This window comes from Nomascus leucogenys, chromosome 2, assembly GCF_006542625.1.
Source record: "Nomascus leucogenys isolate Asia chromosome 2, Asia_NLE_v1, whole genome shotgun sequence".
Lineage (NCBI taxonomy): Eukaryota > Metazoa > Chordata > Mammalia > Primates > Hylobatidae > Nomascus > Nomascus leucogenys.
The window spans coordinates 4,750,590-4,767,546 of record NC_044382.1 but is presented as its reverse complement, the minus strand read 5'-3'; the positions used below and the strand labels follow the sequence as shown (position 1 = coordinate 4,767,546).

The following is a 16,957-nucleotide window of genomic DNA, read 5'->3' as shown; positions in this document are numbered from 1 at the left end:
GAATAAGCTATAGATACAACCCCAGACAGATAAAATATTTAGCAGAATTATCAATTTTCTTGAAGAGAAGTTTTCTAATTAAATATAAGCTTAAACTTTCATTAGCATTGACAGCCTGTTTCTTTCAGTATTTTGAAAGATTTTGGCCACAGTTGTTTTATTAAGAACTTTAGAACATGTGATTGCTTTTGCATACATTAAAGGAGACTACATTTTAATGGAGAATTTATGATTTTTCAGTAAGAGATATGAAAGGGTGCCATAGATTTAAATTGAGAATAGTTTGGCTTTTATCCTGGAATCAAGAGTTTTTAAAAAATATTTTAATGTATTTAGCACACATTTATTGGAGCACCTACTATGTTATGAACTAAGCACAGGACTGTCATAAAAAATGAATCAGTAACATGGTTTGTAATATATTTTTGACCTGTGCTAATCTTTGAGTAAGACTGAACATGCATTTTTTTCCTCTTAAATATTATAAACAAATTATCAACTAGCCCAATAGTTTCATTTCATTTTAATCTATAAGTTGTTTAATCATTAAGGCAAACTAACAGATTCAATTTTAGCTATAACAAAAAATTGTATAAATGGCATTTACAAACATTTTTATTAACATAGTCATTAATGTGTTTATAAATATATGCTTATATTTGGAAATTTTAAATTTTTAGAAAATTATTTATAATTTTTTTGGAAAAATATTTGGAAAAAGTAATTATCAATTATAAATACACACTAATATAAGTTACCTGTATGTTTATATATAACATGTGCTTATTTACGTTCTATGACAAAATGGTACCACAAAAGGCAAACTTTAACTTGGATAGCAGAATTCTGGTCCCGTTACATGCCAAAGAAAAACTCCATCAGCTACCTATAGGTGCTCATTCATGTTTACAAATGGAATTATTCAAGTTCAAAGCTTTAAGCTGTACAAGCACATTTTATATTGTAGGGTATTTTGGTTGGGCAATTTCTATTTGCTGAAGATTTATCAGATATATTCCAATCATTTTTTGGTAGACCAAAACTAAGTTATAATTAGTTCCTCAGTATTATATATTTTAAATCTATATTTATTTAAAAATACCATGTAACAATTTAAATAATAGTTCTTCCAGGTATTCTTGAGGAATGCATCTAGTCAATAGGATCATGGTAATTAGTCAGTAAAATAGTTGCTGCCATTTTATTGTCTATGAGACCTTAAAAAAATAAAACTCAATATAAGAACGTGACTCAGAATGTTCATATACTCTGAAAAAAGGTTATTAGAAAACTATCTTGGTTAATGGAAGTCAGATCTGGGTTCCAGATATGGCTCGGCCATTCATTGGCTATGTGACCTAGGCAAGCTACAGCACCTTCTGGGTCCTTTATTTTCTCATTTCTTTTGTCTGGTATTTTTGAGGATAAAATGAGATATGTCTAATATTTGACCTCTAGAATATTCTATTGTTTTAAGAAAGCAAGTCATCAAACAGAAATATTAAGTCAAAGTTTTATTCAAAGTATAGCACAATTTCTTAAAATCTGAAAACCCATGTATAACTGGTGTGTGATAATTTGAACTTAGTTTTATTTTTCGAGACAAGGTCTCATTCTGTCGCCCAGACTAGAGCGCATTAGCGTGATCTTGGTTTACAGCAACCACCACCTCCCGGGTTTAAGCAATTCTCGTGCCTCAGCCTCTCTAGCAGCTGGGACTACAGGCATGTGCCACCAGCTCCATCTAATTTTTGTACTTTTTAGTTCGCCATGTTGGCCAGGCTGGTCTCGAACTCTTGACCTCAGGTGATCCGCTCGCTTTGGCCTCTGGAAGTGCTGGGATTATAGGCGTGAGCCACCGCACCTGGCCTGAACTTAATTTTAAATAAATAAAATACAATTCCTAAAGTCACTATACTTAAATAATGGTGGGACTGAGGTAGATGACACACTGATTTTCTTGAACACTGCTGAAAGTGACCAACTGGTGATATTTTTTTTTTCTGTTTGTAAAGCACCCCCTGACCCATGTCTTCTTAAATTTTTATTATGGAAAAATTTAAAAATATTCCATGGTAGACAGAATAGTGTAGTGAACTCCCATGTACATGTCACCTGGCTTCAACAATTATCAGCTCCTGGACAACCCTGTTTCATCTATACCCTTAACCCTCTCTCTCCCCATTGGTATTATTTTGAAGCAGTTGCTTCATATCATTTCATCTGTAAATGGTTCAGTATGTGTCTCTAGAAGGAGTCTTTAAGAGAAAACATTAAAATTTTTTTCAAGTTGTTTTTTTAAAGAAGGGTAGTGAGAAACTGAAGCAAAGCCCACATTTCTGTTGTACCTGCTCAGCCCGTTTCACTGCTCAACCTGCTGCCAATAGTGGTGGACCACTATTGGCTTCATCTTCTCTTTCTGTAACATAGAAAAATAAGAGATCCAGTTAAAGCACCCAAACACCAGCTATGATTTGAAATTTGGGAGGAGAGTATACTGTTTTCCTCCCTTCATCCTATCGTTTCTCTAGGTTCACACTTCTGTGGACTTGTGAGCAAGACCTCTGAAAGGAAAGATGAGCGAGAGAACAGGACAGGACTGAGCTTTTATGGTTGTTGTCTTTTTTGTTTTTCTGTTTTTTAAGAGGAATGTAGAGGTTTGGGGTCCCTTGCAGACTTTTAGACTGCATCAACTTTTTAAATTTCTTGCTTGCTATCAGTGCACAAATGTTTGATGCTTTTGAAGGGCCATGGGCTGAGGATGCTTAACTATGGCAAACGTGATCCTTCTGCTCCTGAAGTGCACTGGCCGGTGACATCCTCTTTGTGCTTGAGTGTTGAGGAGTGCCTTCTGCCCAGGAGATTCTGGAGAACTATGGATGGGGGTTGGGGGGTGTTGTGAGAGTCTGGAAATGTGGAGGCTGGGCACAGGCTGCTTTTTGAGATCACTGTCAAGGCTCACAAAAGAGAAGAGATGCCGAGGGTTACAAGACATAAGCTTCAGTTTAGGAATAAAGGTTGTGCATTGGCCAGGCGGGGTGGCTCACGCGTGTAATCCCAGCACTTTGAGAGGCCGAGGTGGGCAGATCACCTGAGGTTGGGAGTTCGAGACCAGCCTGACCAACATGGAGAAACCCCATCTCTACTAAAAATACAAAATTAGCCTGGTGCGGTGGCGGGCGCCTGTAGTCCCAGCTACTCGGGAGGCTGAGGCAGAAGAATCACTTGAACCCAGGAGGCAGAGGTTGCAGTGAGCCAAGATCGCGCCATTGCACTCCAGCCTGGACAACAACAGCGGAACTCTGTCTCAAAAAGAAAAAAAAAGTTGTGTATTAGGGTGGACCCCTCTCCTTGCTGACTCTGGACCCTGCTCAGACCTAGCAGACAAGGAGAACAGGAACTCTAACAGCCAGTCGAGGTCTAAATGACTTCATTCCTCAAGGCTGAGTGTTAGTATTGTTTACCTGCTTTCCTTGAACTAATGACTTCTTGCCCTGAATAGCTTATTAGGGAGAAGTCTTATACTGATAGTTTCGGGGTCATAGGTTTGAACTTATTTTGATTATCTCTATGAAAACAGGTTATAGAAAATAGCACAGAATCACTGACTTATTCAGATACAACTGATATCTAATTTAAAATGTGAGTTTCATGCTTTTTTTCATTGCACCATAGAAGGGGCAGAGAAATTGTTTTGAATGAGTTCACTAACTGCCATGCTTTGTGCTCCTGCTGCCCATATACCTTATCTCATTGGCTTTTCACCACAGATGTATAAGGGAGGTGCTATTATCCTCGTTTTGCTGATGAAATTAAGGTTCAGTGATATTGCAGCCTCAAGATCACTTGCTTAGTATGTTTGATACTTAGTATCACAAGTATCAAAGCTTGTGATAGATTTTAATTATTTCTCTCTGCTAGGCAAGATTAGTATGAACAAATTGTCAAGAAGAAGAAAAGGTCTATCGATTCAGGAACTGACTAATCAAGCCTAGAATGGTCATTTGGTTTTTTTAATACAAATAAGTGATGACAAGAAATGTTTATCATTTTAAGGATTTATAATTCTCAAAATGAATGTGATTTATTTAGTAAAGGTGCAATAAAAAGTGTTCTCAGAGGCTTTCTGGAGAGATCTTATTTGTCAATTCACATGGCAACCAAATGGAGCTGTTGATCCAAGATAATACACCGAAGACATTCATTCATTTAGTTGTAGATCATAATTCTATTAGGGAACATGTGGTAACCTAAGATCTGTTAGACTCTACCTTCATTACAGGAGCCATAATGAGAAAGTACTGATTGAAGAGGGAACTTGCTAAGAAATATGAGATGCTGTTAAATGTGGTCCCTCCTGCTTCAGATAATTACCGCTTTAACTTTAATCTCTGATGCTCATTGTCTTCATTCAGGCCACGTATATATAGGGAAGGATTTCATACCTTACAGGTAACAATAGGGCAAAAATTCTAGGCCCAAACAAAACTTCACTTAAAACACTTTTCCTGAGCATCTGCTCTGAAGTCAGACTCGACCACTTACTGTGTGACTTTGTAGGGCAATTAGTTAACTTCTCCTAGCTTCATTTGCCTACGATGGGGAAAATAAATGACAGTACTGACTTCATATGATGGTTGTGCGGAACTAATATATGTAATTGTTATGTAATTCACGTAAGATGCACAACACAGAGCCAGGAGGAACATGTTAGCCACTTTCTATATCAGTGGCGATGGCTTTACGGCATGCTACAAGCTGTGGATATGGAAATGAGTGAAGCTCATGGCGCATGGTGATAGTGATAAGCTCTGTCATACAGAGCTTATCACTATCTTGTGGGATGTCAGAGTGCTAGGGAGACATAAGGGAAAAGGGATTGGCTGCCTGTGTAGGGATGTGAGGGTCATTTGGAAGTGGAATCTTGAAAGTTGACTGGATAGTCCACTCTTGATGATCTGTGAATTTACATATTATTTAATTCAAGAGGAATATTTACATTTTGGCAAATCTTGAATTAAAACTCCTATAGTTACCTTTGATTAATTATGGGCTCTACTGGCATCTTAAAATTTCTATTTATTTTGGCAGCTGACACACTGGCGTACGCTTCCCTTTCAAACCAAAATATTTTCCCTTCCCTTCTTTACCAGGGAAAGTTTAAGCCAGAAAGAGAAACTTCTGTAGCCTGGTACAGATATGTAGCAGTCTGAGAAGTGGTGATCACAGTAATATATGTTTTTATAGAAATAGAATGAGTTAAGGGATAGCTGAATTTTGGCTTTGGTTCTTAATAATGTGGTTACATTCAATTAATTACATTTTGTGTTTTAGACTTAGTCTAGTAATGCCAAAACACACTAGCTCAAGTATAAAAAGAAGCAATAATAGAGTGGTGGTGCTGGTGCTGGTGGTGGGTAGCATGGGTTCTATTTAGATGAGAACATTTAAGCTCAGTACAGTTGTTGCCTGTGAGCACATAACCTAACTGTGAACATCCCAGCATCCAAGACAAAATGTAACATGATGGGTGATGTAGATCTCATTCTCTAATGAAAATAAGCATACTTTTAAACAAGAGTGAAATATTTTTGAGAGAAATTTGCCTTGCAGGTTTCTAATCATGGGGCATTGACAGACAATTTTTCTGTTGCTGACAAATTTTACGAGAAAATTCATAGATGTTTAACAAACAGCAGTTACTAATATTTTCTGCTTATTAAAGTCTGAGATCATGCTGTTAAGCCATAATTCTATAAAAGCAAGTCCAAAGGGACCAGTATATACTATGTATTTTCTGATGATGTGACTTGATAAATAGGTTGAATCTGAAGGAATGAGTAACTAGCATATCCTTTGTTTAGACTGTTTATCTTGGCTTATAGGGCATTTGACCAGTTGTGAGAGAAGACATGTCAGTAGTAAATATCTGAAGGGCAGATATTCCATGTCGCTGAATGAAAAAAAAAAAAAAAAAAGCTATCTGCTTAAGATATGGGGTATATGGATGCCAGAGATAATATTTTATTGTGAAAATTCAAGCACCAAATTTGTACTTTGTTTGTTCTTAATGGTGAGCCACTCACCTCTTGATGCTTTTTCTCAAGGAATTTTGTTTTGGTGAAATTGAACTTTATTTTAATCTTTCCAAAGGTATGGACCTTAGAACTTGAAAGACAGAGCTGTTTCAGGTTTTGAGAGCAAAGCCCTTCTCTTCATAAGGAAATCTTACAGTAGTTCCTGTAGAATATTTAAGCTGGACTGCATCATAGCTGGCCAACTAGGATAAAAGCTATAAAGCACACTCCTAAGGATCTAATGAAGTTAACCTGTTGAATGGATTTGCTTAACTCAGTGGTTCTCAAAGAGTAATCCCTGGTGTCATTTGGAAACTTGTCAGAGATGGGAATTCTTGGACCTGACCAATGCTGAATGAGACTGTGGGGATGGACCCAGTAATCCGTATTTTAACAAGAACTCCAGGTGATTCTGATGTACTCTCAAGTATGAGAAACGCTGGCTTAGATCAACCATCTGGATGTTAAAAAAAAAAAAATGGCCACAAATGATTATTTTGGTCTGTGGCATAATTACAATTTAGTTGTTTTTCCTGATAGAAACAGACCAGCAGGTTCACGTGCTGCTTGTGGCAGCTTCTGGAATGTTATGAAAAGCCTTGTCATTAGCTATATACTGATGTAGGTCTTCCCATTTTGCCCTGGCAGGCAGTATTATTCAGGTGTATACTAAAAACAAGGGTCCTCTCTGAAACATTCCTTTTGTTTTGTCAGAAGCTTATTTCTATCAAATTTGATTTTCATAGTGATATCATAAGGTCTTTTAGAAATTGTCCTGTGAAGTAGAGATGACAGAAACTGAAACTAACCAGTTACTGACATGCAACTTAGTATATTACATATAATAATTAAGACTACAAAATATGATGAGGTTTAAGCATTGTGATAAAGTTTGCTTTACTTAGCCTTGAAAATCATTGGTGATCTTTTATTTTCCTTCATGATTACTAAGCTCACATGTTCTAGAGTCAGAAGGTCTGGGTTCACATTCTGCCTCCACTTACCTAACATTGATGGAATTATTTAAATACTCGAAGCTTCAGTTTCTTCATCTGTGAAATGGGATAATAACTGAACATATCTAATTGTATCAGGGTTTTGTGAAGAATAAATGAGCTTATGAATGTAACCCATAATGTTAGCTGCTGATAGTAATCCTATTAGTACTGTTACTACCACCAGTACTCCTGTGGTTAGTAGATAACCCAGAGATGCATTTATGATGGGTCTCTAATTTGTGTGCCACTCTGTCATCTCAGTGGGGAGAAGGAAGATAAGATTTCTCTTTCTCTTCTTATGGTTTTAGTACCTCTGATATATATCATTTGTATAGATAAAATATAAAAGGTAATATTTGTATAAGTAAAATATAAGTAATATTTGAGTGCCTACTGTTTGCCAGGCACTAGCCAGCATATTCATACCCTCAGAACCCTTAGAGTGCCTCCTTTATTCAAATGTATGTCTTAATTAGTATGGTTCTTTGCCATGATCATTACCCTACCCAAGGAAGGATCACTTGGTCTATAGTAAGACTTGGGTTTGAATCCTGACTATGCCACTAAACTATGCAGTAACCAATCTGCGTAGTAAATTGTGTAAGTTTTCTTTAGTCTCAGTTTTTATTATTAAAATAGAAATAATAGGCTGGGTGTAGTAGCTCATGCCTATAGTCCCAGCTACTTGGGAGGCTGAGGCCAGAGGATCACTGGAGCCCAGGAGTTTGATGCTGTGGTGAGCTGTGATTGTGCCCCTGCACTCCAACTTGGGCAACAGAGTGAGACCCTGTCTCAAAAAAAAAAAAAAAAAAGGAATAATAAAATGTAACTTAGAAGATTTGAGAATTAATTAAGACAGTGTTAATCAAGTACCTAGAATAATATCAGGTGCTTAGTAGATGCTCAATAAAGGGTGGCTCTGCTTTTCTAATTTCTCCCTTTAGGGTGCCAAGAGAAACTGGCAGTGGGGTTGAAAGCAAATTGAGTTGTCAGTATCTTTTGTTTTATGAGAGATTCTTTAATCATCTATCTGAAACCAGCACACTTCACTCTTCTTTCCCCCAGCAAATTTTTTAAGTAGATTTTTTTTGAAAGAAGCTTATTTTATGTTTTGTGTAGCATAATTAAAATGCCATGATTGTCTTTTTTTTTTTTTTTGAGACGGAGTCTTGCTCTGTTGCCAGGCTGGAGTGCAATGGTGCGATCTCAGCTCACTGCAACCTCCGCCTCCCAGGTTCAAACGATTCTCCTGCCTCAGCCTCCCAAGTAGCTGGGGTTACAGGCACCTGCCACCACACCCAGCTAATTTTTGTATTTTTTCACCATGTTGTGGGCAGGCTGGTCTCGAACTCCTGACCTCGTGATCTGCCCGCCTCAGCCTCCCAAAGTGCTGGGATTACAGGTGTGAGCCACTGCGCCCAGCTGTGATTGTCCTTTTAAGATTCTAAATGATCATTTTCCTACTAACTGATCACTGACCCTTGCCTTTTTGTGGACAAAAGTGATGGACTTTGATTAATAAATTCTCATCCTTATTTTTGGTTCCTGCCTTAATTGTCATAATTTAAACTGTAAATCTTGAAAGAGCAAGGTATGTTAGAATATCAAAAAGCTAGAATACAAATGTATTTTGGAGTTAGGACAGGGACATCAGAGATCCAATCAAACCATTCCTTTTATGGACCAGGAAAGAGGTATAAAGGACGAAAGTGCCCAAGCTCATATAATACGACAGGCAGAGTTGAAGCTTCCTAGTGTCCAATGCCCGTTCCACTCATTTATGCTAATGTTCATGTTTTGGTCATTAGCTCAAGTTCAATCAAGAGCATCACCTAACAAAGTTTCTATTTTACAGTTAGTTTAATCTTTGGGAAATGGATCCTAGAAAATAGGTCAGTGGTTATATTTGATCCAATTAACAATTTAAAAAGGCAAAATTGAAGAATGAAATATGGAAATCAAAGCACTCTTATTCTTTTGATTTGACTCTTTCGTTGTTGCATAGGAAAACCAGCATTGTTTGTACTGTTCTTATACTTTGGGTTTGTTTGTCTATCTGTGTCCCCTTTATCTATTTCCTAATGGTACAGACACATTTTAGGATTTTTTTAAATTAGATGTTAAAAATGGACAGAAAAGATCAGTGAGGGGGTAAATCAAGAATGGCAGTCTTAAAACCTGCTCTGAGAACAGAATGCTTACTTGACAAAATATGTGGCTTTTGATCTCTTTGAATTACCAAAGCATCATAAACAAAATGTTTGTAGTAAGTATACTTGCTAATAAGTTTGGGTTGTGGGGAAGAATACATATTAGACTAGATTTGGCAAGAATGTAGTACTCGTGCCATTGGACCTTATACGTTGCAGCAGTCTGTGGAGGCAGTTTCCTTCTGAGTCCCTGTAGAGCCTGAGAATCCTTCTCAAAACACCTTGCATCTAATAGTACCAATTGAACAAACTTTGTGTGTTTGTATTTACTTGTCATCCCTGTATTAAATTGTAACAAATTATATGAAAAAATTAGTATCATTACTAAAAATTAGTGTAAAAAGGGTGGAGAATTTCTTTTCATTTCATAAAACATTACTGAAAATTTAAAATTTAATTTAGGATTTTAGCTTTAATGTATTTTACCAGTTAGAAGTCAGCAAAAATCTTTATGTTTCCCACAATATGCTTGGGCTGCCCATGGGACAGGGTAGTGGGAGGAAGGTATGGAATAGTTTACTAAATTCCATTCATAATACCACATTTAAAAACCTATAGGCTGCCAGGCATGGTGGCTTACACCTGTAATCCCAGCACTTTGGGAGGCCAAGGCAGGCGGATCACAAGGTCAAGAGATCGAGACCATCCTGGCCAACATAGTGAAACCCCATCTATACTAAAAATAGAAAAATTAATGGGGCGTGATGGCATGCACCTTTAGTCCCAGCTACTCAGCAGGCTGAGGCAGGAGAATCGCTTAAACCCGGGAGGCAGAGGTTGCATTGAGCCTAGATCACGCCACTGCACTCTAGCCTGGCAACAGAGCGAGACTCCGTCTCAAAACAACAGCAAAACCTATAGGTAAAAAAACAAAAGCTAATAGGTAAAAAGGAGGCTTCTTGACTTACTGGAAATAGTTCTTATAAAACAAACCAAACAAAAACAGTCTATGTTATATTTTTTATCAATTGCTTCTTTTCAGTGCTCTTGTCATTCAGTGACTGCAAAATGCATGTTCCAAAAATTGGTAAGGTTGCTTACTCTGTTAGTTGCATGAAAAACAACACTAAACTTAATTCCTCCCCTCCCCCAAAAGCAAACATACAGCTCTTTAGAGGGAAAGGGGGAAATATGAAGACAAATCTTAAGGAAGTAGCAGAGAATAAATATTTTAAATGTTTAAAAATTACATGAAGGAATACATCCATTCATTGATTTAGCAAACATTTGCATGCTTTCTACCTGCCAAGACCTATGTGAGGCAGAGTGATACAGAAATACAGGACAGTGCTTCTTAACCTGTTTTACATCATGACACACATAGAAAATGATAATTTTTAAACAGAGCTCATCTGCCAGGAAGCTCCTGCCACCTCAGGCTCTTCTGGACAGTCTTGTGGGCTTAGGACATGACTGACTTGGTGCATCATCACCCTGTTGTGGTAGGCATACTGGACATATTTGATGTGAGACATAGTTCCTGCTCTTGGGAAGCTCACAGTCAGAGGACACAGCCAAGTGAACAGACACCAGGAATTATTGCGTCCAAGACTGGTTTGTATTAGAGATGGAAATGGATGGCCCTTTTAAAGGTGTGGTTCATTGCTGAAATAGAACATATCCAGCAACTATAGAATGAGATAGTGTAATTTTATATTAACTTCTAAACCTCAAATTATGCCTCAAGTCTACTTGGCTTCTGAAAGAATATGCAGGTTTTGACTTAATTTAGTGCTTGAGATGAGGAAGTGTAAACACAGAACAGCTTCTCTCTTTTGGGAATACTAACCCTTAGTCTGGTCCTGGCCATGTGTACTCCTGCCTCTCTGTAGATGGATCTTGTTCAGGAGATGAGGATAATGATGAAAGAATCTGGTGGAAGAGGTGGGGCAAAGATGTTCTGGAGGGAGTCATACCAGTTTAGAGCAGGATAGAATGGTAAGGCACCTGCTCACTCTTCCCCATCCTCATCCTCACCCTAACCTTCCCACCCCTGGGGGAAAACTTGAAATACTGTCTCTCACTTGTAATATTGGATTCTACCTAAATATACTGTCCCTGGACTCCTCAAGTTGCAGTGGCGTTATAAAACCACTCAGCGCACATTACTGAATATCTGTATGATGAGATGGGGTCAGGAGGAGAGGTCCCTATTTCAGGGAAGCAGAATAATCGTGTGGCGTAAGATGTGTTATAAAAGCACAGAAGAGAAATGTTAGGTCCATCCAAAAAAAAAAAAAAAAATGCTCTCAAGTGGAGGACATCCTCCGTCAGCTTAGAGGTTCTAGAAGTTAGCTAGGAAAGTAGAAAAATAAAGGGGATACAATTAGGAGGTGATTTTTAAAAAAATAAAGTCAAAGCTTTGAATTTAAATAGTAATGTAAAAGGAAATATAATTGAATAGAAGTTTTAGAATTCTGCTTGCAGATTCCTTTGGGATCCCCTTTTTCTTTAATATTCTTGCAGTGGCCTTTGTGTGTTTATGTACAGTATCCTTAAGGTGGGTCAGAGCATGTGTTATTGCTTTGTCTCAGTTTAATTTTAAAATGTTTTCATCTCCTACTTTTAATGTATCAAGCTAAACCTTAATTTTAGTTGTCTCTAGTACTCTTCATCCTGAGGAATGTCAGAGCACTTGGGATGTTGTATATTTTAGGATTCCATACCCACTCTTGAAATGCACTTGGTTAAGCCAGGGGTTTAGGTCAGCAATGTACCCCACACTCTTCCTTCTCTTTAATTTTAATGGCAACAAAATCAAGCCTAATTTTGCAAGTTGAGAGTAAATAAGAATTGAGATTTTATTTTGTTTTGTTTTGCTTTCTCATCTAGATTCTAACTCTTATTCTAACTCTGATCCTTTTATCCTTTATTTACCAGAAGTAATGACTGGTTTGTTTGGGGACCTAATAACATGTTGCATTGGGGGCAGGGAGGGACAGAACATGCTTCAGCAGTTCTCTATTGCTATTCTCATCCTTCTCCTTAGAGAAAACCTCGTGACAGTAATGAGAGCAGCTTCTGTGCTTCATTATTCCAGATTTATTTTTATGTTGGGGGAAGGGAGAGTCTACCAAATTTTTTTTTTTTTACATGTTTTTTGGAAGGAAGGAGATTTTTTTTCAACTTTCTATATAGATTATTAGTTTTAAAAACAAATCTTTAGAGAAGGCAAATCATTAACAGTCAAGAACAACTTTGATAATATATAGAGATGAATAAATCAATATTTTTATTTTCTTAAAATAAGTATATAATTTATCTTGGATGGATCTGGTGGCTCATGCCTGTAATCCCAGCACTTTGGGAGGCTAGGCAGGTGGATCCTTTGAGGTCGGGAGTTCAAGACCAGCCTGGCCAACATAGTGAAACCCCATCTCTACTAAAAATACAAAAAATTAGCCGGGCGTGGTGGTGGGTGCCTATAATCCCAGCTACTCTGGAGGCTGAGGCACAACAATCACTTGAACCTGGGAGGCAGAGGTTGTAGTGAGCTGAGATCACACCACTGTACTCCAGCCTGGAACAGTGTGAGACTGTCTCAAAAAAAAAAATAATAAAGATTTCTCTTTTTTTTTTTTGTATACTTTACCATTTAATAGTCTTACAATCATTCGATGACTATTTTTAAACTTTGCCTTATAAGAAAATATAGCTATTTTGAACAGCACATACAGGTACCAGTCTAGCAGATAACTAATGGGACAAGTTTGGAAAGCTTTGCCACGTTTTTGCAATCTTAAGTGATGGGAAAGATTTTTTTTTTTTTTATACTTATGTAATGTTCTTAACTAATCCAGAAATTAGTTTTAATGGTTTTGGCTTTCTGAATAAATGTGATGCTTCTGTTGAAATTATTGTTAGAAATCAAATCACTCTTTGCTGAGCGCTGTGTACTTACTTTTGTGGTTTTTGATGTTTGGTGTTAATAATAACATTTAGTAATAATGTGCCTTATATAGAGAGTAAAATTGCTACTTTGTGATCTGTGTCCCTTCTAATGAAACTTACTGTCTTCTTTTATATTTAAATGCTATTTTAAAAAGTGGTTTGTGGCTGTTTGTGTCTACAGGATCGCCCCAGGACATTCGACATGCACTCACTGGAGAGTTCACTCATTGACATAATGAGAGCTGAAAATGATACTATTAAAGGTAAGTTTAGAAATACACCCAATTGATTTTAGACAATAGTTTTAAATGTGTATTAACTATTTAATCTGATACACAGTATGGCAAATATTATGGAGTCACTTTGTATGCAGTAAGTTCTATCAATTTTACACATACACCTCTTTGTTAAAAAATCCAACATATTTGATGAACCTCTACAGTGGAGCCATCGTGATACCAGTTAAGAGTACGACAAGAGTACTAATTGCCAAGAATGGGCAATTAGCTCAAAGACACCAACCACATACCTTATTATTATTTTTTTTATATCTCAGGCAATAACTTCTCAGTGCCTCAATTGTTTGTGTCTACCTACTTATGACAGTGATTATGTCCCAGGAAGAGTTCACATGTTGGTAGAATTTTTGCCTAGTTTCATGTTTTAAAAAATAACCAATAGTTTCAAAGTTAAAATGAAGTTTCATAGTTCTCAGAATTTTTTTCTATGTATTATGTTAAAAAAAAAAGTACTGTTTCTACATGGATTCTGGTCTCATGTTACTGAAAATTGTGTTATCTTGAATAAGACATTCTGTTTGACTAGGCCTCAGTTTCTTCACCTTTATAAAGACGTAGAATTACCTGGGGTGCTTTAAAAATAAAATGTAGATGTCTGGACCCCATTCCATACATGGGGTGTGGGCTTGCATGTTTTTTTTTTTTTTTTTTTGAGACGGAGTCTGGCTCTGCCGCCCAGGCTGGAGTGCAGTGACGCGATCTCGGCTCACTGCAAGCTCCGCCTCCCGGGTTCACGCCATTCTCCTGCCTCAGCCTCCCGAGTAGCTGGGACTACAGGTGCCCACCACCACGCCCGGCTAATTTTTTGTATTTTTAGTAGCGACGGGGTTCACCGTGTTAGCCAGGATGGTCTCGATCTCCTGACCTCATGATCTGCCCGCCTCGGCCTTCCAAAGTTATTTTTTAATATCTCAGGTGATGCTAACATGTAGCCAAGAATGAAAATTGCAAGACTAGATATTTCCTAAGGGCCTTTCCTCTGATTTTGGGAAAAGTATCTCACAAAATAAAATATTTTTCTGGATAAAAATATCAGTTGTTTATTAGAAAGCAGGTTTTTTGTTTTTTGTTCTTTTTTTAAGAAACTTAGAATGTTTGGTACATTTGGTCATCCCACTGAAGTTGTTGGCTCCTTCGTTCATTCATTCATTCAGTGATTCAATGTTTATGACACTGCTTTGTGCCAGACATAGAGCTTTGCACGGAGGTCAAAGGTAACAAGGCAGCCTGTTGTTTCAACTGGTGACCTGCTTAGCCTAGTTTCCCTTTGAGTCTGGCTTACCATGTTACTGATGCAGAAAAACATTTTATGTATTTTTCAGTAGACCAATAGTGATAACTTTTTTTAATGAGGAAAGCTTTTAGGTTTCTGGAGAGAGGGGAAAAAAAATAATGTGTAAAAAATAGGCATCCATCTGATGTGACATTTGAAATAAGAATATTTGGAAGGTCTTTACTGAATTTCTCATGGAATTCTGGTGGATGACTCTAGTGTAGATGCATGCTATATAGCTGTGGAAAGATGATCTCCCACTCAGAATTGGCTTTATTTTTGCTACTTTTTAGCACTCTGACTTTGGGTAGTCTTCAGCCTCTTGGACCCTTTGTTTTCTCTTCAGAAAAATGAAGAGTCTAAGGTGCCATTTCTAGCAACAGAAAAATTGTACACTCTTAAACAATAGCTAAAGGAAAAATATGAATAAGGTCTGTGGGTTGTACCAATGTCAATTTCCTGGTTTTGTATTATAGTTATGTAAAATGTTGCCATTTGAGAACACTGGATAAAGGGTACATGAGGCTTTCTCTGTACTACTTTTGCAACTTGCCGTGAATCTATAATTAGCACTTTGGGAGGTAAAGGAGGGAGAATCACTTGAGCCCAGGAGTTCGAGACCAGCCTGGGCAACGTGGCAAGACCCTGTCTCTATATAATAAAGTAATTTGAAAAAGAAAAAAAAACATAGTGAGACCCTGTCTTTATATAATAAAATAATTTTTTTTTTTTTTTTTTTTTTAAAGTTAAGGTCTGGTGCGGTGGCTCACACTTATAATCCCAGCACTTTGGGAGGCCAGGGTAGAGGATGGCTGGAGCCCAGGAGTTCAAGACCAGTCTGGGCAAGATGGTGAGACCTGGTCTCTACAAACATTAAAAAAAAAAAAATTAGCCAGGCATGGCAACCCACACCTATGTTCCCAGTTACACGGGATGCTGAGGCAGGAGGATCACTTGGGCCCGGAAAGTTGAGGCTGCAGTGAGCTGTGTTCCTGCTCTTTAAGACCGTCTCAAAAAAAAAAAAAAAGTATGGAAAAAGTAGTTAAAGAACATTTGTACGTTCTTAATGTGTTTAATTCTTTCAGCACATTTTAAAAGAGCTTCCCATACACTAGGTACTACAGATAATAAGTAATTAGAAATCATTTTCTAAGTGCCTATGGTCTTTATCACAGAAAGCATAGGTTTACAAACAGCAGTGGATAGAAACAACTTGTTATGTGACATTTTAAGAAGCAAGCCTCTAACTAATACTTAGGTTAGATAAAAGAGTTGGCACACATTATTCTCTTTTTTTTTTTTTTTTTTTTGAGACAGTCTTGCTCTGTTGCACAGGCTGGAGTGCAGTAGCGCGATCTCAGCTCACTGCAACCTTTGCCTCCTGGGTTCAAGCAATTCTCCTGTCTCAGCCTCCCAAGTAGCTGGGACTACAGGCGCCTGCCACCACGCCTGGCTAATTTTTGTATTTTTAGTAGAGATGGGGTTTCACCTTGTTGGTTGGGCTGGTCTTGAACTCCTAACTTCAGGTGATCCACCCACCTTGGCCTCCCAAAGTGCTGGGATTACAGGCGTGAGCCACTGCACCTGGCCAGCTCACAGTATTCTGATATGATTAACAATAGAATTTCCTTGGCCATCAGTTTTAGCCAGGATATCTCTATCAGATTTTTTTCTTCTAGTTTGCTCAACGGGTAATTGTTTAAAGTTCTGCCTTTATTCTGTATTATCTTTTTAAGTTCTCCTTACCAATTTTTACTAAATTAAGTTTCTTTAAGCTGATATTATAGGGATAATCAAAAGTTAGGTCTGATGACAGAATAAATTAAGTCTGATTGATCTAATCTGGGAACATACAGATTTTGTAAAATAGTGATTTATAGACTGCAACGTGATGACGGAATAGAAAGACAGTGGGTTTTGGAATCCGATCTGGTTAAACTGCCACTCTGTCACTACAGTCTGTGGTGGCTGTGAGGATGACATAATATGATGCAGCTATAGATTTCAGCATATTGCCTAGTTCATAGAAGACACTAAAAAAATTACATGTATTATTACTAAACATGTAAGTCTGCTTTCATGCTCATCAAAAAAGCCAGTTTCAGTTTAAGTTTAGGTGCCAGTCTGGCTTGAGTATATTACAGGAAGCTTGTGTGTTTTTTCCTACAAAGAGCAGTAAAGAATTCACAGCTGAGTGCATGGATCTAAA

The 16,957-nt window shown here is 37.5% G+C and overlaps 1 protein-coding gene across 4 annotated transcripts in view; it reads left to right on the top strand.

Annotated features, from left to right (window-relative positions):
- The window catches only part of CPEB4 (cytoplasmic polyadenylation element binding protein 4), a 72,273-nt gene that overhangs the window by 8,816 nt on the left and 46,500 nt on the right, over nucleotides 1–16,957 (top strand). For all 4 annotated transcript variants that reach the window (XM_030824975.1, XM_030824969.1, XM_030824963.1 and 1 more), the window contains exon 2: nucleotides 13,358–13,439. In XM_030824975.1, coding sequence (XP_030680835.1) covers nucleotides 13,358–13,439 — 82 coding nt within the window. The remainder of the gene's footprint in view (nucleotides 1–13,357; nucleotides 13,440–16,957) is intronic.